This window comes from Neopsephotus bourkii, unplaced genomic scaffold, assembly GCF_033783945.1.
Source record: "Neopsephotus bourkii isolate Nb327-2 ecotype Australia unplaced genomic scaffold, CSIRO-AGI_Nbou_v1 NB_1053, whole genome shotgun sequence".
NCBI lineage: Eukaryota > Metazoa > Chordata > Aves > Psittaciformes > Psittacidae > Neopsephotus > Neopsephotus bourkii.
Window position 1 is genome coordinate 2,374,592 of NW_026901542.1, and position 22,580 is coordinate 2,397,171.

At 38.6% G+C, this 22,580-nt stretch overlaps 1 protein-coding gene across 3 annotated transcripts in view; it reads right to left on the reverse strand.

The window, feature by feature from the left end:
* The window catches only part of ADAMTS20 (ADAM metallopeptidase with thrombospondin type 1 motif 20), an 88,372-nt gene that overhangs the window by 6,422 nt on the left and 59,370 nt on the right, over positions 1-22,580 (reverse strand). For 2 of the 3 annotated variants that reach the window (XM_061361186.1, XM_061361185.1), the window contains exons 29-37: positions 7,371-7,538; positions 6,158-6,331; positions 3,476-3,646; positions 2,898-3,098; positions 2,634-2,763; positions 2,382-2,476; positions 2,190-2,284; positions 1,663-1,796; positions 851-942 (exon numbers count right to left, since the gene is read on the reverse strand). In XM_061361186.1, coding sequence (XP_061217170.1) covers positions 851-942; positions 1,663-1,796; positions 2,190-2,284; positions 2,382-2,476; positions 2,634-2,763; positions 2,898-3,098; positions 3,476-3,646; positions 6,158-6,331; positions 7,371-7,538 — 1,260 coding nt within the window. The remainder of the gene's footprint in view (positions 1-850; positions 943-1,662; positions 1,797-2,189; positions 2,285-2,381; positions 2,477-2,633; positions 2,764-2,897; positions 3,099-3,475; positions 3,647-6,157; positions 6,332-7,370; positions 7,539-22,580) is intronic. The other variant, XR_009726639.1, reaches the window with a different exon arrangement.

Genomic DNA, 22,580 nt, shown 5'->3' on the forward strand with positions numbered 1-22,580 from the left:
TTGGACTAACTCTCATCTAGACCCATAGATCAAGTCCGCATTAGCAGTTAGAGTGCCTTAAGATCCTTTTTCTGGAGCTCATTGTTTGGTTTAATTTCATCCAAAAGACATTGTTCATGTTTTTCAAAATTGCTCTGTGATGTGAACCCACAAACAGTAAAATGGGACAATACAGAGATTAATTTAAAAAGCACCATCCAATCCAAACTAAAACACTAATGTAAAGACACTGATGGATGTACGCATTTTAAATTATGCTGCCCAACAGGATTATACTGATAAATAGGTAGCCTTCAGAGATAGGAAACATTGGGAGAGAAACAAAGACAAGAAAAATTCTACAGGATTACAGGAAAGGAATTTTCCTCCTCTTCCTTCCTCACTGGTGGAGAACAAAGATTGAGAAGAGGTTAGGGGAAACAAAGGATACATCAAGTGCAGAGGGAAGGAGAGCAATACAGGAAATACATTGAAAGCCGTGTATACATAGATGAAGCCTAGAGGGAAAGTGTGGACCAAACCACTTCCCTCTCCCCATTACCATTATGTAGGATTGTACATTATTATGTATAATTGTACATTATCTACCCTATTGCATTACATTAATGCTAGGAAATATATTTAATGCATGTACTATGCTTATTATTGTACACCTGGGCATACCCACTAAAGGATGGAGAGATGGTGCAACAGGAGAGAGTAAGGAAAAAAATACCTATTACTGTAGTACACAGATTAGACAGAACAGCATATTGGTTTAGAGCCTTACAGTTCTAAACCAGACACACAGATTATTTCCCCACCCACACTTTTACATGCACATTTCAAGGAGATAAGAAATCATACGTACCTGTGGACATCTGGCAGCACTGTAGCAGTCTCCAGCTGTAGCAAAAGGAACTGCTCTCCCAAGTATAGTCTGAGCAAAAAGAAAATCTGTGGCTAGAAGACAGAAAATTACTCAAAGCTGAATCTGCTGCTTTAGAAGTTCAGGTGAAAACAGTGTGAAAAGGCATAAAGATGGGGAAGGAGGGTTGGTTTGGTTTGCATTGGGTGGTGGGGGTTTTGTTTGTTTTTTGGAGGGGCTTTTTCATGTGTTTTGGTTCAGTTTTTTAGAAACTACATTTTAAATAGTCCATTTTGGTTAATGCGACATCAGTTCAACAAGCCCGGTTCTCTTTCTGAGATAGGAGGGGGATTAAGAGGAGGATGGGTGTGCACATGGACACAGCTCCAAGTGAGCTGGTTGTGGGACACCTTGCCACCTTCAGGGGTGGCAGGGGCTTGAAAGTGCTGCAAGGTTCCCTGTCCATTTAGTCTGTCTGCCAACAACTAAGAAGGGACTAAGTACAGCATAGGAAGACTTTCCCAAGAAATATATTTCAGGGACTAAAAGGAAACAGAGTAATGGTAACAAGACCTTAGAAACTGAGGCTAGATTACATATAAAACATGAATTTGTAAGCTTTGTGACACTTGCCTGCTTGGGACAAACTAACAAGGGAAGAGGCGGCAGTTTCTCTTTCTTTGATTTCCATTTACTTCCTACAGGAAATCAGAATTTACTTTGCCCAAAACTGCACAACTGGATCTATAATTGGGTCAAAGTGGTAATTTGGTATTCATGACCATGAAGTCTCAATAGAATGCCAAAATGCTTACTTTTTATTTGCATGGAAGCTACATCAAGTCTTATTTTGCTAAAAATTGTGAAGCCAGCTGCAAGGTAATCATTCCGACAGGCGCAGTCCTGCCTTCTGCTTCCATTGAAAGGACATTCATATGGATTTTGCAGCCTAAAGAATAGAAAAGATTTTTTTCCTTTTGACATTTTTCCATAACATAACTTTATAGTGGAAAATAATTGCATTGCACTATGCCACATAAGTATACTAAACAGCTACCAAACAAGAAGCTCAGCTATTAATCTTGGCTGAACTGAAACACTAATATGGATTGAAGCCATTTCTACTCTGGTCAAGATAGAATTTTTCAATAATCATTTAGTGCAATTAACACAATTTCAGCTTTGAAGTATTCATATTTCTGCATGTGTGTTTATGTGCCTGAATATTCAAAACAGAAAACCAAGGAAAAAGGTTCTACTCATCTGTTCTCAAAAAAGTATTATTTTATTCTCTTTGGGAGGCATAAATGCACTTCATAAAGTTACAAAGCCACTTTTTTACCTGAGTCCATATACTTCAGAAAAGTTGTCTGCTTCACCTTTTACCAATGTCAAATATTCTTTGGGATTCTCTAAGTGCATGCCTGAGCAATAAATCTGGAAAAGGAAATACAACCCTTAGCAAGATCTTTATTAGAACAGTATTGTTTCATAAAAATATGTGCTCATAAAAAATCATTAATATTAAGATTACCTTTATCATCCTTCCCTTAATGTTAAGTAGGTATTCACCATCCTTTCTAATCCCTTTTTTAATCTGGATATCTTTGCAGGTGGTATGAATTTCACCTTCAAGACGAATGATTAAATCGTATTAATATTTCATGAATAGAACTTAGGTGAGGACTTCATTTTGCATAATTGTTCTCCAAACATATTTATAGCTTTTATAGAAGTAATCCGGAAAAAACATTAATAAGAGCTGAAAATTACAGCTGTCACTTACATTCTTCTTCATGGCAGACCTTTCTGGCATCTGGTTTTAAATGTGCCAGGCACAAGTCACTGGATAAGCCATTTTCAGTCATACATTCTACGGTTCTCTCCTTTACCCCCACTCCACAAGACACTGAGCACTAGACAGAGATAGACATGAACAGTTAGTTTAGAAGGTAGTAAATAATTAACATAATTATGCCAGCAAATTAGTCATGGCATTCATTTCTGTTTAAGGCAACTATCAAAAATGAGCTTGCACATCTATACTCACTTTGGTCCACTTCCCCACTCTCCAGGTAGCTGCTTGTGAACATCCTTTGATATTACATTTGTAAATGTAGGGGGATGGCTCTACTGGGCATTCTCGGTACATTACAGCTTGAAGGCCATGGACGTGCTGATTTTGAACAGAATGGATTCCAACACAGTATGTGAACCTCTGCTGGTAGCCAAGTCCACAGCTGGCTGAGCACTAGAATATATGCACAGTTATTATTTCTATGGAAACTGAAGCTTTCTGCAGCTTTGCAATTACAGATAAGTCAGCTGCGATCCTTGCTTTGGCAAAAACATCTCATCTGATTGATGGGTGCCACCTCGGAGCTGGTACATCGGTGTGCTTCAAAGTGAAGGTCTACAACAGTTATGCAGGTAAGGGGATGGAAAAAGTTTACATACCCATGTTCAGATGAAAATACACTTCTTTGGTTTTGCTCTGCACACAGAGTATACACATTACAATATTAACACTATTGTATTAGCAATATAGCAATATTGCTAATTATTAGCAATATAACATTCATAATTGGAAAGTTATATAAAAGATGTGCAAGCAGTATTTTTTTTTACCTGGGACAGTTCTCCTGTAAACACAACATATTTAGAGGGAGGTATCCTGCAGTTTTTGGTTGATGGAGGCTTTGTGGCAGGATCACAGAAGCTTTCATCTACTTGGAGTTGTTTTTCATCCACACACTTCACCTTGCGGTATATTTCCTTTCTTCTATATGATGCCAAGCACTGAGAATGAGAAAAAACAGTCACAGTTTTTGTACTTAAACTAGCCATTTACAGAACAAAGTTATTTGTAAAACCCAGACAGCAGCACCTTTTATGACATCTGCTATCAGAGTCAGACTGAATTATCCACTGTATCAAAATCACTTACTTTGTTTTCAAAGTTCAGGTACCTCTAATGGTCTGAAAAAGCAGTAGTGTATAATAACACGACACTGTAACTGTTGGATGAGACAGAGGAGAAAATGAAAATGTCAAGCTAAGATTATAGGTTGAGTGTAAAAGCTCCTCAGCTAAAGGAATATTACACTGATAAGAGAAAACAAAACTGCCTATTAATGAAACAATGCCAGCTTTGGGCATCCCTGCCTGTTGAGCCTATGCCTTTGCCCTGAGTGTCCTCAGACCTCTCCCCATGGCAAGCTGGTGGGATGGAGAGTCACCACAGTTCTGCTAGGACAGGATGAGAATAACAAACCATTAGAAGACCTATCAAGGTCTGACACAGAGATCAAATCTGTTGTTCAAATTGTATTATTGACTCAAAGAAGCAACTTGAAGCACAAAATCCAGGTGTTGTACAGAAAAACAGCCCTGCCAGATGAAATCTCCAACTTTATTGGGTTGGGTCTTGAAAACCTCAGAGGATGGAGACTGAAATTCCCTGTTTCTCAGCCTGTTTTACTGCCTGAACTGTCCTCATAGAGAAAATGCTTTTCAGAATATTTGATTTGAACCTCTTCGGCTTCTTTGGCTTCATCTTACTCCTGTTGCCTCTTGCCTTCCCACCATACACTATGGAAAGCCTGGCTCCATCTTCTTGGTAACATTAACCCTTTAAGAAACCTATTCACTCAGAGAATGAAAATGTGTGGATTTGTACCAGGAGGTTGTGTGGATATAGTTGGCTGGTGCAACCTACAGAAACCCCTGATCTTTCAATGGCATGCAGAAGCTCAGAATATTAGGCACACAAGGAATGACCCGGTCATGAGCTAATGGGGACAAGTAGAAGAATCTTCTTCATCATAAAATCAGAAAATATCTCAAGTTGGAAGAGACCCGTAAGGATCATCAAGTCCAGCTATGCTTTATACATTAGTCTTTATATGGTAGGAGAATGCTGGCTGCCGCTATCAGCCTGCCTCCCAGCTGCAAGCTGGAGAAATTCCAGATCTGGAATGTTTTCTGCTATTCTGTGACTGGTGAGGCGAGGAAATGACACATGAGCACTCAGAGCTGAGACAGCTGGGCAGAATATTGCAAGTCTGGTGGAGAAAGCACTGCACCAGGAGAGGAGTACAGATGGGTAAACACTTGAACCACTATTAATACTATATATAAAGATCTACATATGAATCTAGTGAGAGAAGGGAACTGAACACAGGAATTCCAAGCCAAAAGCAATATCCATGTAGAAGAAGTTATGAAGATGTAGTGAAACACAAAGTATTTGTAGTGGAAAACTCCAAATACCCAGTTGGAATATACAAATGTTGTACAGGAAAGGAAAATTCACCCTCATTCTGTGCAAGTGTGCATTTGTGCTAAAAGGTCATTCTGATCCACTTCCACTAATTCCTGATTTTAGTAGCTTCATATAAGGACACTTGGAAGAAATACATACTGTTAACTTCCCGTCATTATAGTTTAACAAAGGGACATGTAAATCTAAACTGCATGAATACAATCCAGATTTTGCAGAGCACCAACGAATTATCTGTATGTTATCAGTGGTCACTTCTACAGCATTATGTCCCCGAGACTTTTGAATCTTCATTGTCAAACTTCCAGGGGGGTTTCCCTGAGCAATTTAACAGTGCAGATTATTAGGATGCCACAACTGCACAAGCTGGGTTTTGTTCCATGTTACAGTAAGAGTCAGGCTCTTCTGCGCATCCTTTCACATGTTACACAAAGATCAAGTTTATGTGTATGTTTGTGTGTTTGGATACATGGATACAAAAGTCACTAAATTTTTAGCATGTAGAAAACAGTCATCACATCTGATGACATACTTGGTAGGAGAATGATGAGTTTTATTTTGCTTCTTATCTTTTCTGGTAATATTCTATGTTAATCTTCATGAAAACACTGCTGACCAAAGGTTTTACCTCCCAGGTTTTTACTTCCAGCTGACATTTCATTTATATTTCTGTTCATAAAAAGTGATTTTTTTAGTGGCATTTCATAATTAGGTTCTATTAGACATTTTATGCACTATGTAAGAACTCTGTATTCAAATTACATGGTGTTATCAATACTGACTTGCTCAGAACTCTGCAGAGCTTTTGTCTACAAGTGAAGAGAAGCAAATCCTGTATAAGAGAGTAAACAAAGCCTTTGACATTTTTTTAGCACTCATTTTAGTTTTGCATGCTTGACCTTCAAGATATCCATCATAGACACTTGCTATTCTGCAACTTAACAGCTCTTAGATATGGATCCAAACAGGGAGGGGGAAGAAAAAACACATCACTCAGTTACTTCACACAAGTTGAAAGCCTTACTTACCTCTTGCCATTCATCTGCCAACCACTGGTACTGCACACATGCAGGCAGCCAGCAGTGCCTCCTGCTAGCGGGCCGGGTGTCATGATTACACATTGCTTCATTCACTTGACCCAGGCCCTTCAGCAGACAGTAGATGTCCCTTTGCTGAATGCCTACTCCACAGGACACTGAGCACTAAAATTGTCAAAATTAGTTATGTCAGTGTGAAACAAGACAGTGCCCAGTAGGTGGCATGGTTGCCAGTATTACAAGTTCATAGGTTATTACTTAAAATATAGCTCCCAGCCCCTACCACACTCGTGTTTCACGGTACGTGAAGAAATTTATGCTGAAATTGTAAAACTACAATTAAAATAAAAATTTGTAAGAAGTATGGAAAATAAATGCACATGAGCTACCTGGACCTAATTTAAAAATCTACTGTTTGAATTTACAAGGTAAATTGAAGAGAATCCCAAGTACCTATACAGTCCAACGTTCAGATAGCCAAATGCTTTCAGTTTTCATATCTATTTAGTTTCAATTAATTTAAAAGAAAGAAAAATAAAATATAATAGACCATTTGCTAATTTGTGTATTTAATTGTGATGTGCATAAAACCCCTAACCCATCCTGACAATTATTTCTATTGATGCACTGTGCCATGAATCATAGAACCATAGAATAGTTAGGGTTGGAAAGGACCTTAAGATCATCAAGTTCCAACCCCTTTGCCATGGGCAGGGACACCTCACATTAAACCATGTCACCCAAGGCCTTGTCCAACCGAGCCTTGAACTCAGCCAAGGATGGAGCATTCAAAACTTCCCTGGTCAACCCATTCCAGTGCCTCACCACCCTAACAGGAAAGAATTTCCTCCTTATATCCAATCTAAACTTCCCCTGTTTAAGTTTTAACCCATTACCCCTTGTTCTGTCACTACAGTCCCTAATGAAGAATCCCTCCCCAGCATCCCTATAGGCCCCCTTCAGATACTGGAAGGCTGCTATGAGGTCTCCACGCAGCCTTCTCTTCTCCAGGCTGAACAGTCCGAACTTTCTCAGCCGATCTTCATACGGGAGGTGCTCCAGTCCCCTGATCATCCTCGTGGCCCTCCTCTGGACTTGTTCCAACAGGTCCATGTCCTTTTTATGTTGAGGATACCAGAATTCCAGAATATGCTCTTGTCTTTTACTTTCATAGGGAACGTTAATTACAGCAGAGTTTACATACCTCTTTCCATCTGCTGGCCTTCCAAGCAGGACATCTTCCAGCTCTACATATTTTGTATGTCCGTGGTTTTTTCAGATGCCTGCAGTTTCCTTCTTCTATTTTAGCTTGGAAGCTATTAAAACAATGCACATCACGAAACTTCAAACCTTTTCCACAGGAAACAGAACACTGAAAAGAGAAGTGTATTTCAGTACTTCATGAAAAATCTCTAATGAGAAAAGCTGAAGCAGCTTTGGCCTTTCTCAAAATGGACTATATAGGAATATGTTTCTGTACTATGACTGTATTATGGCACAGTATCTACAGGACGTATCTAAAATTTCTGTGTTAGCTCTTGTTTACTGAATGTTACTGATCAGATGCAAAACATCTCTCATGTCTTTTTAATTCTTTGATGTTGTTATTGACAAATACCTGAGCTCAGCCATCCATATCCACGCATGAGACAGACTGATATGAAGATCTCACAAGAACATGCTCTAGTAGTCTTCTTTCTAGTACACACATCACTATTTTCATGCAAACATGATGCTTATCGTAAGCATTAAAGAAAGGAAAATACCTAATCATGGGTGTGCATGTTTCTGGCTGGCACCTCCCTTCCATGAGCTTTGGGTATCTTGTTGTATGAGATAAAGAGGCAAGAGAAGAGGTATAGACACTTCAGGTTCGGGTGCAGTCCTTGGTCTTGCATACTATAGATACTGGGGCATGGTCTTGCCTGTGACCCCAGTATCCTGTTTCCTCCAGAAACAGGACACATACATACAGGCTCTAGGACCTCCTTCCCTTCATCTTAAACCCAGTGGGCTGCAGTGGGTGCGAATCCCACCCCAGCAGTACACGCTAGCTATGATGAGAGCATGTCTGACAGATCAGTCTCTTTTGGTGAAAGGGCCATTCCTCTGCTAAAGTGCTTGACTGCTGTGAGGCTTCTGTGAGGGCTGACTTTCATTCTTCAAATCAAGACTCTCTTATTCACCTGCCAAGCAGAGCTGCAGGTTCTAGGGAAAGTTCAGTCAACCAAGGAACATCATCCTGTCAAACAGCTTTGATCAATGGACACAGTTCCTTTTCTGTCTGGAAAGAACACATGCCTCATTTGTTCTAGATTTCCTCCCTACTTTATTTTACACTTTATTCCTAAACAATCAGGGAGAAAATGAATATTAAAACCACAATTTCTAAGTGGATGTGTAAAAGGGATATAAACATAGACTTTCTCCAAAAACAACAAGAGATTTCCTTTTAATGTAGCATTTTCATCTTGGTCTCTAGCAATAAACACTAACTTAACCAAGCACTTTTCAACACACGTATCTTCCATTTTCACGAAATGAAGCTCGGTGCATACAGCTTTCAGAACAAAACCTGGCAAATATTAGACAGACAACAGCTGGAGAAAATTTGTTAAAATACAGACCAAGCAGCTACAATAAATGAACCTGTGAAGTTTTTCGCTATGCTTTGCTAAAGAGAAACTCAGCTAACTCACTTGTCCTCAATACCACAGGGATTCCTACGTGCCCTTGAACATTATATGTGTAATCTTAAAGGATTCATTGAAACTACCAATGTGTTTAAAAACACATCTTTGTGGAATAAAGCAATAGATTTAATTTATCACAGTATGATGGATAGCATGCTTCTCTTATAAATAACATAGTATGTAATATACTATAAACTATAATTGTATTTGAAACAAGGTAAGAGCACAGATTTGGCCACAACTTGCTTTTTACACACCTGCTCTACAATTCCAGTAAACAGAATGTTTGCTTCTAAATTAAATCTTTTTATTATCAGCAAAGCCTTTCAATTTATCATTTTAAAATATGATTCATGTCTTTTTACAATTTATGTTTCATTAATTTAGGAACTACTGTAAGATAGGAAGATAACAAAATTACCCAAAACTTTTATCTATGAATAACAGAGGTCAGAAAACTTCAAATTCTGCTAACCATATAATTATAAAAGCCTTTCATAAAACTCAGCTCTGAATTCAAAGGATTTTATTATCAAAGCAGGCAAGACAACATGTAGGCATGAAAACTAAAATACTGATATTATCTTGATAATTCATTCTATTCTTCCTTACAGTTTTAGGACATTTTTCCTGAGGAATTTCAATCATAAAATGTAAACATAAAGGATCCATAAATTCTGGAGAATCTTCCTTTTTATTCTTCAATCACATGTAAATGAAGTGCAGCACAGAGTTACTTAACATCCCCCTATGAGGTGTTGGAAAACACCATATACCCCTCCCTCTTCAATGGCTTTCCTCTGTGGAGGAAGCACCACCTAGGCTCCAGAGGGCTATCAGGCAGAGAGAGAAGCCTTCTAGTCTTCCTGGGGGCAGCATTCCAGGCTAAGAACTGCAACCAAAAGTGGTGTCCTAGGAAGTCTCCACTTGAGGAAATGAGGCTACCACGCCACAAAATCTTATCACAGCACAGAATGATAGCACTCTTTCATTTCTCATTGCCCTCAACATTAAGACAGCACTTTTCAGTGTATACATATTTGTTTATAAAGCTACCTTTTATTCCACAAAAATGAGATTATTGTACAGGGCTAATAGCTACTAGTAGTATAGAATAAGCCCCAAAATCTCTTATCCTGCATCTCAGTCTTTTAAAGATGTTCCAATAATATCTCCACCCATTACATACAACATACACATTTACTTCTGCACAGACAGAGCATTTCTGTATATAAATTTGCTATCTTACTCTTTCACATATTCATCTAGTTACAGATCTGATCTTGTGTTTCCACGTATCTAGACCTCCTGTTGAGTAGATCTTACTCTGAAAAAAGAAACTTCACTGTGAAAGAAGTAATTCACCAGTAACCTAATACCACGGGTTTCAATTTATGAACTTTTAAAGTTGCTGTGGTTTTTGTTGTTGTATTGTGATTTGTTTGTTTGTTGTAAGTCATGAAAGTACACTGAAGCTTAATTTGTTAGGTAATGTGTGGTCATTGTTTCAAAGTACCAGGACTGAAAGATCCTGATACTTTTAAAAGCTAAAACCCCTTAGACATTAAGCAGCCATAAACCTCTGCTTAAATACAATTACCCAAACTTCAAATCTCCAAATTAAGAAGATATTTCTTTAACACATGGAAATGCTAATGAACTCACGGTAGATGCAGATAACCCAGGATCATTAGTGAACAGTTCAAGTGAATATATGTTCAGGAGAGTACTGCAGGTACAGTATTCTCCTGCAATTGGTCAGATTCTGGCTTCAACCCTTAGCATAGCATGCTGGAACATCTATTCTAGGTCATGTTTGCCTAGAGAGGTTGGACCAGATGACCCTTGAGGTTCTTTCTAACCAGGTATTCCTATGATTCTATAATAACACATAAAAATAGTTCTTTTAAGGGACCATTTCCTTCCAGAATGCTATGGTACCAGATGCAGGCAGGTTCAGCTGTGTTCTTTACTGGATAGTGACCCACCTTCAGCAAGAGAAATGAAGCCTACTTCTGTCCAATACAGCTTCTCATTGGTGACTCGTGGCAGGTAGATAAGCATTGCCTCCCCTCCAGCACAAGGAACAAATACCAAAGAAAGGAAACCAAGTCTCTCAAATGCTGAATCAAAAGCTTTAATCAATATAAAGTGAGGGATGCCTCTCAACTTTTCTATAAGGGCAGAGGACAGCTCCTTCTCAGTTATTTGAATGAGTAATGTAAGTTCCATAGATGATCCCGGAGTGGTACTCCCAAGTGGCTAAAGGCATCTAAGCACAGATTGCAGGGACTTGTCTTGCACTGACCTCTATCCCTGCCATCAGTGTTTTCCTTAGAGATCTGCATTTTGCACACACTGACCTAAGACACCTGCCTAACTTTCTTTCAGCTTTGGATCATCAAAGTGATGCGTGCACAAGTGAGTCACTTGTACAGAAGTGAGGCCTTATGCTGTGCTCTGTGTCCTTTGTGTCCTTTTAGTGCATCTAACTGGTTGTGCATTTCTTGTAAGACTAAATTTCACCCTTCACAAGCCCATGTTCCTTCTTGTAGCTTCTAACGCCTTATTGCACACTCTCTGTGGAATATGGTCCTCTCATTGCTTGGTGCTCACCCTATTGTGTGAGATGCTTTGGTAGTAATCTTCCCAAGACTTAACTCTCCTGACTGGGGAAAGTACAACTGCATTTAACTCTCTTGCTGCTTCACCTCCTTCCATTCAAACTTGGACATGGGCAAGAACAATGTAGTCACTGTGACTCAATGCATATACAGCTTGGCTTCGCTTGTATGACATCCCATACAATTGGAGCCTTATGAAATGTATGTTTTCCACATATTTTCTGTAGTTTGCATGTGTAGGAAAAAAATCCATAAAAACTTTAAATCTCAAAGGAAATATGACCGTTTCATTAAAACAGTGCAAGTTGAAAAAACCATCCTGTAACAGTTTTACACAGAAAATCTAGCACTTGTCTCAACATTGGCTAAAGTAATATTTCCCATATGTCAGGTTCTTTTAAAAACATAAATCTACAGAAAAAGCTGGATTTGATTACTATTGTTCAAAGTCATTCCATAATGCTGGTAACTAGGATTCATCTGTTTGGGTTTCTTTCATAGTAATAAATCCTGTGAGGATCAGCCTGACAGAACCCCTGGTGTTTCCTATGGTACAGACGGACTCTCAGACAGGTATGCCTATCATCAGTTCCTGCCAACTTAAGGCTCTTTCTGCAGCTGATATGCAGAGTTCCATTCAAAGCTTTTAAACTCATTTGCTATTGTTATTATTTCATTGAGAAGTTGAAGATCTTGGATTATTTGGTGGATTTTGCCCCAAATTTCTTTTCTTTCAAGGGGGTGTCTTGTGTAGGTTTGCTGATATCTCAGTGGACTCCTGGATACTCAAAACACCAGTAAATGGAAAACATATAATAGTTTCTCTTGTATTCATATTAGATACACAGAGACTTAAAATACAAATGACTGTGACCACAAGCAATATGATAACTGCTGGATTTGGTTTGAATAGAGTTAATTTTCTTCATAGTAGCTTGTACAGTGAACAGGCTTGGGGTGCACAAAAGGTTTGAAGGGGACATGGCTGGGACAGATAACCATGGGATATCCCAGACCGTGATATGTGCAGCAATAAAATCTATAGGGAAGAACAAAGAGGAGACGTTCAGAGGATGGCATTTGTCTTCCCAAGTAACCATTACAGATGATGAATCCCTGTTCTCCTTGAGATGGCTGAACACCTGCCTGCCCATGGGAAGTGGTGAATGAATCCCCTGTCTTGCTTTGCTTGTCTAAGCTCTTTTAAAACCATGCTAGAAGTAGACTAGGACCTGCTACTGCACAAGACACTAATAAAACATTACTTGGAGCATTAGTTAGTTGAGAGTTACTTCAACTTTCAATTTGCCATATTAGAACTAGCTTTTCATGGGCCTGCCCTCTCCCTGTTAGGTACATCTCCCCAGGGGTCCTTGCAGTGCTTGAGCATCAAATAGGCATTTTTCAGCTAAAAGTATTCAAAAACCTGTCCTTTCCTTTAAGTACGCAGACTACTACCAAGAAGCAACACAGACTTTATAATGAAGGTCCTACTGAATTCTTTGATTCAGAGTCAGTAATTCTTCATGAAAACAAGTACAAATACTTGTGCAATTAGCTAAAGCATTCAGAATGACCAAACATTCTATCACTCTTGGGAAAGAGTGGATTGAGCTCCAAGAGGTATGTAATTTACTGTTACATATAAGTGTCACCTATGTTAGCTACAGGTTACACTAAAGATATTTTTAAGTCACTTCATTGAGCACAGCTTAATTTCAAAAGTTCAGTGTTGTATCACCTTCTTCTGGTGTTCAGAAAATGTCTTGATTTGATTAAGTCCTTGCAGTTCCAGTCTGTAAGTCCATTTTGACACTTTTCTAACTGTTTTTGCAGCTACAGTGATGGAAGTGAGGAAGGCCAGGCTAAGGAGGACTCAGACTTCATCCAATCCATGACAGTGCTCAGAGTTTAGATGGGCTATACTTTGACCATTCCTGACAGCAGTTTGTCTTCAATGACAGGGATGCTGCAGCCTCTCTTGCATGAGTTCCTCCACTGCAAAACCAACCTTATACTTAGTAAAAGTATCTTAGGATTTAATGACAATATCTCTTGCTGTTAAATAAGATGATTACTTCCCATTCTACCCTCAGCAGACTTAGAAACACTCACCTGATATAACCACCGATTATGTTTTGAAAGAATATCTCATCCAGTCCGTTTCTTCTATATACTTGCTCTTGAAAAACACAGCTATCCCAGCCTTTCCTCCAAGTGTCCTACCGTTCATGCTGCTGTCCTCTCAACCCTCCAACTGTCTGCATGGGTTTTTTGATGTGGATGCATCCAACCAAGACTGTATGCTGTGTATCAGCTGATGCACTAGACACAAGATGCCATAAAAGCATATACCCAGCAGCATATACCCAGTATTACTCTTCTTTGTTCAAGCTCTTTGTGCCTTTTTAGAGTTCTAGACAACATTTGGAAGGTAAGCTCTAGAATTACAAACTACTTTCTGCAGTAATATTTACAATCATGCTGCAAACGTCATGGGATCTTTGAGGTAAATTAATAATCAATGCAATTTCCTCCTGTAAGTGTGAACTGCATCTCTGCTCGGGCTGTGATACTACCCCCTGATCCAAACATAGAATCATAGAATAGTTAGGGTTGGAAAGGACCTTAAGATCATCAAGTTCCAACCCCCCTGCCATGGGCAGGGACACCTCACACTAAACCATATCACCCAAGGCCTCGTCCAACCTGGCCTTGAACACTGCCAGGGATGGATCATTCACAACCTCCCTGGGCAACACATTCCAGTGCCTCACCACCCTAACAGGAAAGAATTTCCTCCTTATATCCAATCTAAACTTCCCCTGTTTAAGTTTTAACTCATTACCCCTTGTCCTGTCACTACTGTCACCACTCACTGAAGAGTCCATCCCCAGCATCCCTATAGCCCCCCCTTCAGATACTGGAAGGCTGCTACAAGGTCTCCATGCAGCCTTCTCTTCTCCAGGCTGAACAGCCCCAACTTTCTCAGCCTATGATGACATTCCTACCACACAATTTGACTGGATCTCTAAGCTCAGTAAGTTTGTTTTTTTTAATTATTTAAACCAAGCAAGACTGTATTCTAATGACCAAATGCACTGCCAGCAGAGCCCAGTGAGTTCCACCATGTCCCCTTCTCTCAAGCAGATAATAACTGCTGAGTGGTGTCTACTTGTAGAAAGCTCCTAAATAGCCTCCACAGTTACTGCAAATTCCTCTCTCTGTTGCCTTTGCATGAGGAAATAAAAGCACCCATTGAATCTGTTTGACCTCTTGTGCATCAAAATGTAAAAGGTAAGGGGGAAAGACATGATAGGGCTTCCAAGGAAGGACCTGGTCATATGTTTCATTTGTGCTATGCTTGAGGTAATGGATAGTGCTTTGCAATGTCAGAGAGGCCAGATTAACAGGCTTATTTGCAAATCTAAGTAGAATGCATAAATGAAATTCTGCAGATGATCATTAGTGGAATTTGAAGGGTTCTGGTTTCGATTTTTCCAACAGCTGCACAGAGTATTGCTGTTCATCTGCTCTCCAGGCATACTGCTGTTTTGCTGAGTGGGCTCCCTCATTAAGGTTACTGCCAGGTGCACAGGGCAAAAAAATTCCAACCATGTGGTGGCAACTTTAAATATCAGCTAAATTCCTCTGTAGCATCATCAGCCCACTGCTGCCTAAAGCCTGGCACCCTTTTTGATGCCAACTACAGAGCATCTGAAAAACATGCTCAGCTCCCCACCTACCGCGATACTCAGCCAGGCTTCACTTTGCTATGTATTGCCAACCTGTCCATATACATCCCATAATGACCCTGTAAGCTTTTCCAGTCAGCAACCTTCTCTTTGTTTTACCTACATAACACACTTAATATGATTTGACCTTCAAACAAGCTTTTAGCTATTACAGTAACATAAGAAAAATGCAACAGCCAAAACAGCTACAACATTATGTAAGCAATTGTAGGATTTGGCTTCTACACTACCTGTATCTTTAGATCCTGGTGGATATTCAGTTATATCCTGCCACAAAGCCTGAAAACTGATGCCAGGTAAAAACCTCAAGCTTTAGGGGGACTGAGAACTGATAAATAAAACAAAAGCCTTTCATAAAAGTTCACTGTAAAGCCTGAAAAATACTAATCACATAATTCAGAAAGCAAAATCTGGGCCTAAGCAATATTCAAGCCTAAGTTTCATAACAAGGAAACAAATTTGACTCAAATCCTGGACAAGAGTATAGTCAATATGGCATACAGGGAGAAGACTATCATCCTCCCATTTTCTGCAAGAGTATAACCCAAGGCATTAGAAAACAATTACGTTGTATTCCATGTTGTGGCAAAGCCATTTCTCATGGATTATGGAGATATTAGTGTGTTGATGAAAGGCTGTGTGGCCCAGGGGAAGAGGAGGAAAATAAGGTGAAATAAACAGTGGCAAAAATACATGAAAGGCTGGAAAGAGAGGGAAATTCTTCACAGAAAATTAGTATCATACTTTATTGGACTCAAACATGAATAGTTGGGTCAAAGCCCAAAATTAGACTCAGTTATCCTGACTGGTTGTCCCCAGAAATTATTTTCTTTGGGGTTTCAGCTTCCCTGGAAGAAGAGCTCATGGTCAGACACATCAATAACCTAACATAGAACCATCTACCGGTGGCAAGCATGCTAACTCTGCTACATAACAGCATCAGTGACATGAAAATACCTTGTGCAAATTGAAGATATTTTGTGTTTCTGTTAATGTCTACTTGCTACTTTAACAAACAATAATCACAATTTCATGAGTTCTCCTTCAACATTTCGTATCTCATTTAACATTTCCTTTTATGGGTCCCATTTCATCTCTCAATTACAGTGAAAATTGTATAGTTGTTCTTCCTGCCTTACTTGCTTTTGATTTGAATCCATTGCATCTGGTAACCACCTGATAATCAGAAATGTAACAGGTATTTCTGCCTCCTTTCAGCAGCCATTTGGTAGGCTCTGCGTTGCAGTTTAAGCCCAGCCGGCAACCCAGAACCACGCAGGTGCTCGCTCACTCCTCCCGCTTCCTTCCCCCCACTCCTGGAGGGATGGGGAGGATAATAGAGGATAAGAGCAGTCCAGTAACTAAGGTATAACACAAACCACTGCTGCTACCACCAATAATAACAATGATAAGGGAAATAACAAGGGAAGAGAATACAGCTGCTCACCACCCATCGACCGATACCCAGCCTGACCCCAGCAGTGACCTAGCCCTTCCAGGTAACTGCCTCCAGTTCTACATCCTGGGCCTGACGTGCTGTGGTATGGAATACCTCTTTGGCTAGTTTGGGTCAGGTGTCCTGTCCCTTCTTCCTCCTGGCTTCCCCTCCTCCCTGGCAGAGCATGAGACTCAGAAAGTCCTTGGTCAGAGTAAACATTACTGAGCAGCAGCTAAAATCATCGGTGTTATCAGCGCTGTTCTCGGGCTGAAAGTCAAAACCACAGCACTGCACCAGCTACTAAGGAGGAGAAAAATGACTGCTACTGCTGAACCCAGGATACTTTGCTACTTCATGTACAGGTGTTAAGCGTCACTGAAGGGTTTGCATGTACCTTTGCTAAGACCTTCAGCATCAGCCCTCATTCTAGCAACTCTATCATTGTAGTTAATGACAGTATATATATATGTATATATATATATAAGCACTGTAAAGTATGACCAGCTTATTAATTTCTGGGAGGGAGGGAACAGATAAATTACATTGCTCAGCCAGTATTCAATGTACCTGGTACATGTACCTAACTTTTATCACGTTTCAGCTGAACGATATATACAACAGACAGCTGAGGCAAGTCACAATTAGAAATACAGAACAGTGGCAAACTAAAACCAAACAACAACAACAAAAAAACCCCATAACAAACAAAACCCATAAAACAACACACCAGACAATTCTGCCTTACCTTTCCTTCTGAAATCAGTGGCAAACAGGAACAGAGGTAGACCCTCACTAGGTCTTTCTGAAAATCTTAATCTACATCTATAAATTTGTGTCTAATTTACAAAATGAAAAGTAATCCTGCTCTTTGTCTTTGATACATCCCAGAAACTATTTGGTACAGGTACTTTTACCATTACAACACTGCAGATGACAATTGCTGGCTTGGCCAGGCTTCAGCAAGTCTCATCTTTCTTTATTCTACATTTATGTAACACTAGTAATACCTTTCAGCAATTACATGAAGGCAGGAACACTGGAGACAAAGTGAACAAAGTGCAAGCATCAGGAAAGAAGGGAGGTAGAAATGGAGATAGGAGACCTCAGGGAAATCCAGTATAAGCAAATAAAATGCAGGGTTTTTTACCCTCTGTTTCCAATAAATGGATAAATTTCTGAACTCATTTCCCAAGCAGAGAAAAACACATGCATCTGTGTCCATCGAGCAGTTATGTTCAGAAATCTCCAAGAAAACCAAACAGCAATCTAAAGTGAATCCATTGTTATTTCAAACAACTGGACACAGTTTAAAAGAGTGCATCAGAGGGAGGATAGCCTCCTGCCTCTTGTGAAGCTTTGGAAAACTGAACAAATGCCTGGGAACAACTTAATCTGCATTTTCACTAAAAGTAATGTTCTCCCCTTGAGAGTGACATTTGATTCACAGATCTTCACAATAAAAGTTGGACCATATTTTTAACATGATGAAGGATCTCTGGTATGGAAGCTATATCTGCATAACCAAAAGCATTGCACAGAAAAATAAAGCATTTGTATATTTTCTTTCCATAATTTAAATATATGGATTCTTTTTTTTTTTTTTATCCAAAGAAATAATCTTCCAATTAACCGATCACAAAAGTAACTAGAGATAATGCTATCTTACAATGATAGACCAATTAGTTTTAGCCAAATTCGCAAAAACCTCAAGATAAGCAGAAGAAACAGTGGATCCCAGCAACTGCAATCTCTGGTTTATCATTTCTAATCACGCTAGCAGCAGTAAAACAGTAGCTTGGAAGTTAAAGGAATAACTAATAGATGAGCTCTGTCAGCGTCTGTGCTCTAGAGCAAAGTATCATTTCACTTATTTGATTAAAAGCTAAGGTGTTGTATTTGAACTTTAAAGAAAACTGGAAATTAATATATACTGCAGTGATATAGTATTGTCAGAGATTTTTCAAAACTTAGAAGTATGCAAAAATATAACTTTATGGCACTTAACTAAGTGGCAACTAAATAATAAAAATAACGCAAATTATTTTAAATAGGGATTGAGGGCAAAAACATGCGTAGATTTTAGGTCAAGAATACAACATTTTACCTACCTTCACATGTTGAATTCCAATTTGTTTTCAACCTAAGACATTCTCCTGCGTATTTTCCATTTATTTTCTTTCAAAGAAAGGACTACAAGTCCCATAATAGAGAACTACGGAACATTTTGTTCATTTCCTAACCTGTATCAGGTAACCAAAATATTGGTGTATTCACCTTCACGAATGTTAGGAAATGCCAGTATTCTGAGATACGTTTAACATCTTTTAAATTTGGGTCTCAAAAACCACTTTGAACCAGCATTTATGAGTTGTGACCTGGGGTTTTCAAAATTGCCGCATATATTAAGGCAGCTCAGAATGATTTTCACATGGATCTGACCATGCAGAACCCTTCAGCTTTTCTGAAGGTTCTAACTGCAAAAAAAAGAAATGAATATATCAGTAGCTTCACATTCCTTTCGCTTTCATTAAATGGCTCTATGTATTTAGGAATGGTGGTTAGGCCCACCTGCCTTTTTCACCTTCCGATATTCTGGGAGGTTTTTGTTTGTTTGTGGGGATTTTCTTTGGTTGGTTTGGTTTTTACTTTGACTTACTTTTACTTGTCCTCTTTCTAAATGGAGCGTCTGAAAGCTCTTCAAACCTCGTCATGCAAAAGTGTTCCAGTAATGTACAAAAATATGTCTTTAAGATTAAGAGCTGAGAATTATGTTATGATACTCAATTTTCTCTATCTTTTGCGAGGGACTAAGTTGGAACAGGACTGGGCCATAAATTTACAGCTCCAACAAAAGGTTCAACAGCCAGTATCTTTAAGCTTTATCACCAAAGATTATGTGCCAAGTCCCTATTCCAGTCCACTGACATCAGATGCTGCTTTTATCGTTAACAATATTCATATATTTTTTTCCCTGTTCAAGTGTAAGGGCTCCCCCGATAAAAACAATGTCACTAAAATATCACACCAAGTTCACTGCAACATGAAGATTACTCAGTGGTAAAACCCCCTCACTTTCAGAAGAAGTGGTTAGTTTCCACCCTTTCTCCCCCCCCTCCTTTTTTTTTATTCTTTAAGGACTTGAAACATTAGCATTCCTTAATAAAAGACACATTAAATATAAAGACAAAGCCACACAACATGCATAAAAAAGAAGGTTAAAATGCAACTGTATTTCACAGACACAAGTCACAGTCATTAAAATAAATTATCACACATACATTAGAACTTATTTATTATTTCAAGCTATACAGGCAACATAGCACCAATAAGGATAAATTTCCTCTAAGCTTGATGAACAGTACTCAAATATTTGTTTTTTGAATTTCGGAAATAAGTATCTTGTTTCATTCTTACCAGGATTACCCTAAACGAAATCCACTATCCCAACTCTGGTTTATGACATTATTTGGGTAGTGACATATGTTATCAGTTCTCTCTGAAAAGGTCCCTCCCATTTCCAAAGCTTTTAAAAATGAACAGCATATGCTAACACGAAGATTTCAGCCAGTGGGATATTAAATAAGTGTGCTGTATCGGTAATGAGGTATTCTGAAGTTCGACATTAGCCAGCAGCAGAAGTAGAGGTAAAAGACTGAAGCTGGTTTTGAAAACCAAGTTCACAGGTTCTTAATTCCCTTTTAATATAAAAGATTATCTTTAAAGATATAAATACTTTTTACACATAGAAAAACTGAATGAAGGCACTTATCATACATAGCAAGTTTTTTTTCATTAAAATGAAAACAAGTAAATATTTTACTTAGGCAACTTTGGGCTGCTTCTGCTCCTGCAGAAGTCAATGGCATGCCTGGCAGTAACAACACTGGAAGGGGACTGGGATGTCAGTTCTAAAAAAACAAGCTTATATTTATTAAAAGTAGTAGTAGATTTCTTCCACTAGTGCAAAGACGGAATTACACTGAAATTATACTGGAGCAACTACAATGGAAACTGAAGAACTAGAAAAACATTACACTATGTGTCTGCAGGGTAATATGTAGTAGCTGTAAGATATTTCTGACATTTGAAGGTAAATTAGAAGATGAGCAGATCCACCCTTTTTATGCCTGTTTTCTCTGGAATCACAAGTAATATGTATGAAATTACAGAAAAATACTAAGAGTGAAGTTATAAAAAAATAAATCCTTATTTTACCAACATTTCAGACAATCAAAATATAATTCTCTTCTATAAGGATCAAGTCTTGCCTGTATTACTAACCATAAAGACACCTCAGCACAATCTGCACGATTCTGTTTCTACAGAAGTCAGAATCATTCTTAACCTCTGGTTTTGTGGGACTTCTTTTTTAATATTATTTGAACAGTTAGTGAAACACTTGTCTGTGATACTTAATTTTTTGACTAACAACAAATTAGCATTGAGACAACTAGCTTGTTGCCAGTATTTTGTTCTTTCAATAGTGTTAGAACAATGCAAAACTACTCTGCACAAGTACTGTTCTTGGGAAAGTTGTGTATGTCCACTTTTAATCCAAGATCCCTTTAATTACAGAAGGTATCTTTAAAGCCATTAATTCAGAAAAGAATTCACAGTTACTATCTGACTTCACAACTGGTATATGGTAAAATTTTAGGACAAACTTCATAAGTCCTAACTTTAAAAAGGACTGGATGTATCACAGCTCAACTCACAATACAGATGTGAAGTAAGAGCATAAGGCGAAACATGCTAAGAAAAGAAAGTGCTAATGACTGTGCTACAATTAAATCACACTGGAGAGTATAAATCTTCTTCCATTAGTATTCAAATAAAATTACAAATGTAGACGTTTTCAAGAAAATCTAACAGAAAATAAAATCCTCAATATGGACCATAACTTTACTACACTCTGAACCATATCTGGTACTGCTTATCAACAAAGCTGTACAATGACCATATGTGAAACTGTTCTGATGAGGAAAGCATAATACCTCAAAGAGACTGAGGTGAAGCTGAGTGTGCTACAGAGCAAAGGCATAACCGCTCACTTTTGTGGCAATACTTGTTACGTTCAAGTTACAGCAGATTCCTGTGCTGCATCTTCTCAGATAAGACATGCACACAGTAACCTAGCTGTTTTCAAATGTGTTGTGAAGACAATAGGCTACTGCAATAAGCTTTAGGTAACACCCATTTACAACCTGGATTCAGTAATCCAGGTATGCATTCTTCCTAAAGGAGTGAGAAAGGGTAAGAAGCAAACATTTATTTCAAGTTATGACACACCTGGTTAAAATGTCTCTGATAAAATTTAGTTTGTTATCCACACTCATACAATAGATAACACTAGCTGCCTAAGCAGGAAACCTGATGTTTGACTACCTGCCTTTCCAAGCCTTTTGGTAAGCACTGAAAAATTAGGAGGGGGCAAAAATAAAATCAAACTCCTATTAAAATCCTTGTCATCCAAAAACGCAAAGAAACTTTCATCAATATGGGAAGCTGGAAGGTATTGTCATGGTATATATGAATAACCTATTTTATTTCTCCAGTGTAATTCCTCCTCACACTCCATAAAACCTTTAAGAAAATATATAAACTGAAAGGTCATAAAAGCATATTATGTACCAGGAATTTTGAGAAACTTACACTTTTTTCTATTGCGCAGCAACAACCTAGGAGCCATAGAAAAAAAGACTAGAAAGGAAGACAGGACCATTTAACCAAGAGATAAATACAAAATTCTTAAAAGAAACTGAGCTAAAAAGGGGAAGCTTTAGTTAGTAGTCAAATACAATCCTTGAAGTGAAGGCATCACAGAAAACCTCCATTAAGAAAAGCATATTAGACGAGTAGAAGAGTTACCTCCCGTTGACCAGCAGAAAGAAGAGTAAAAAAAAT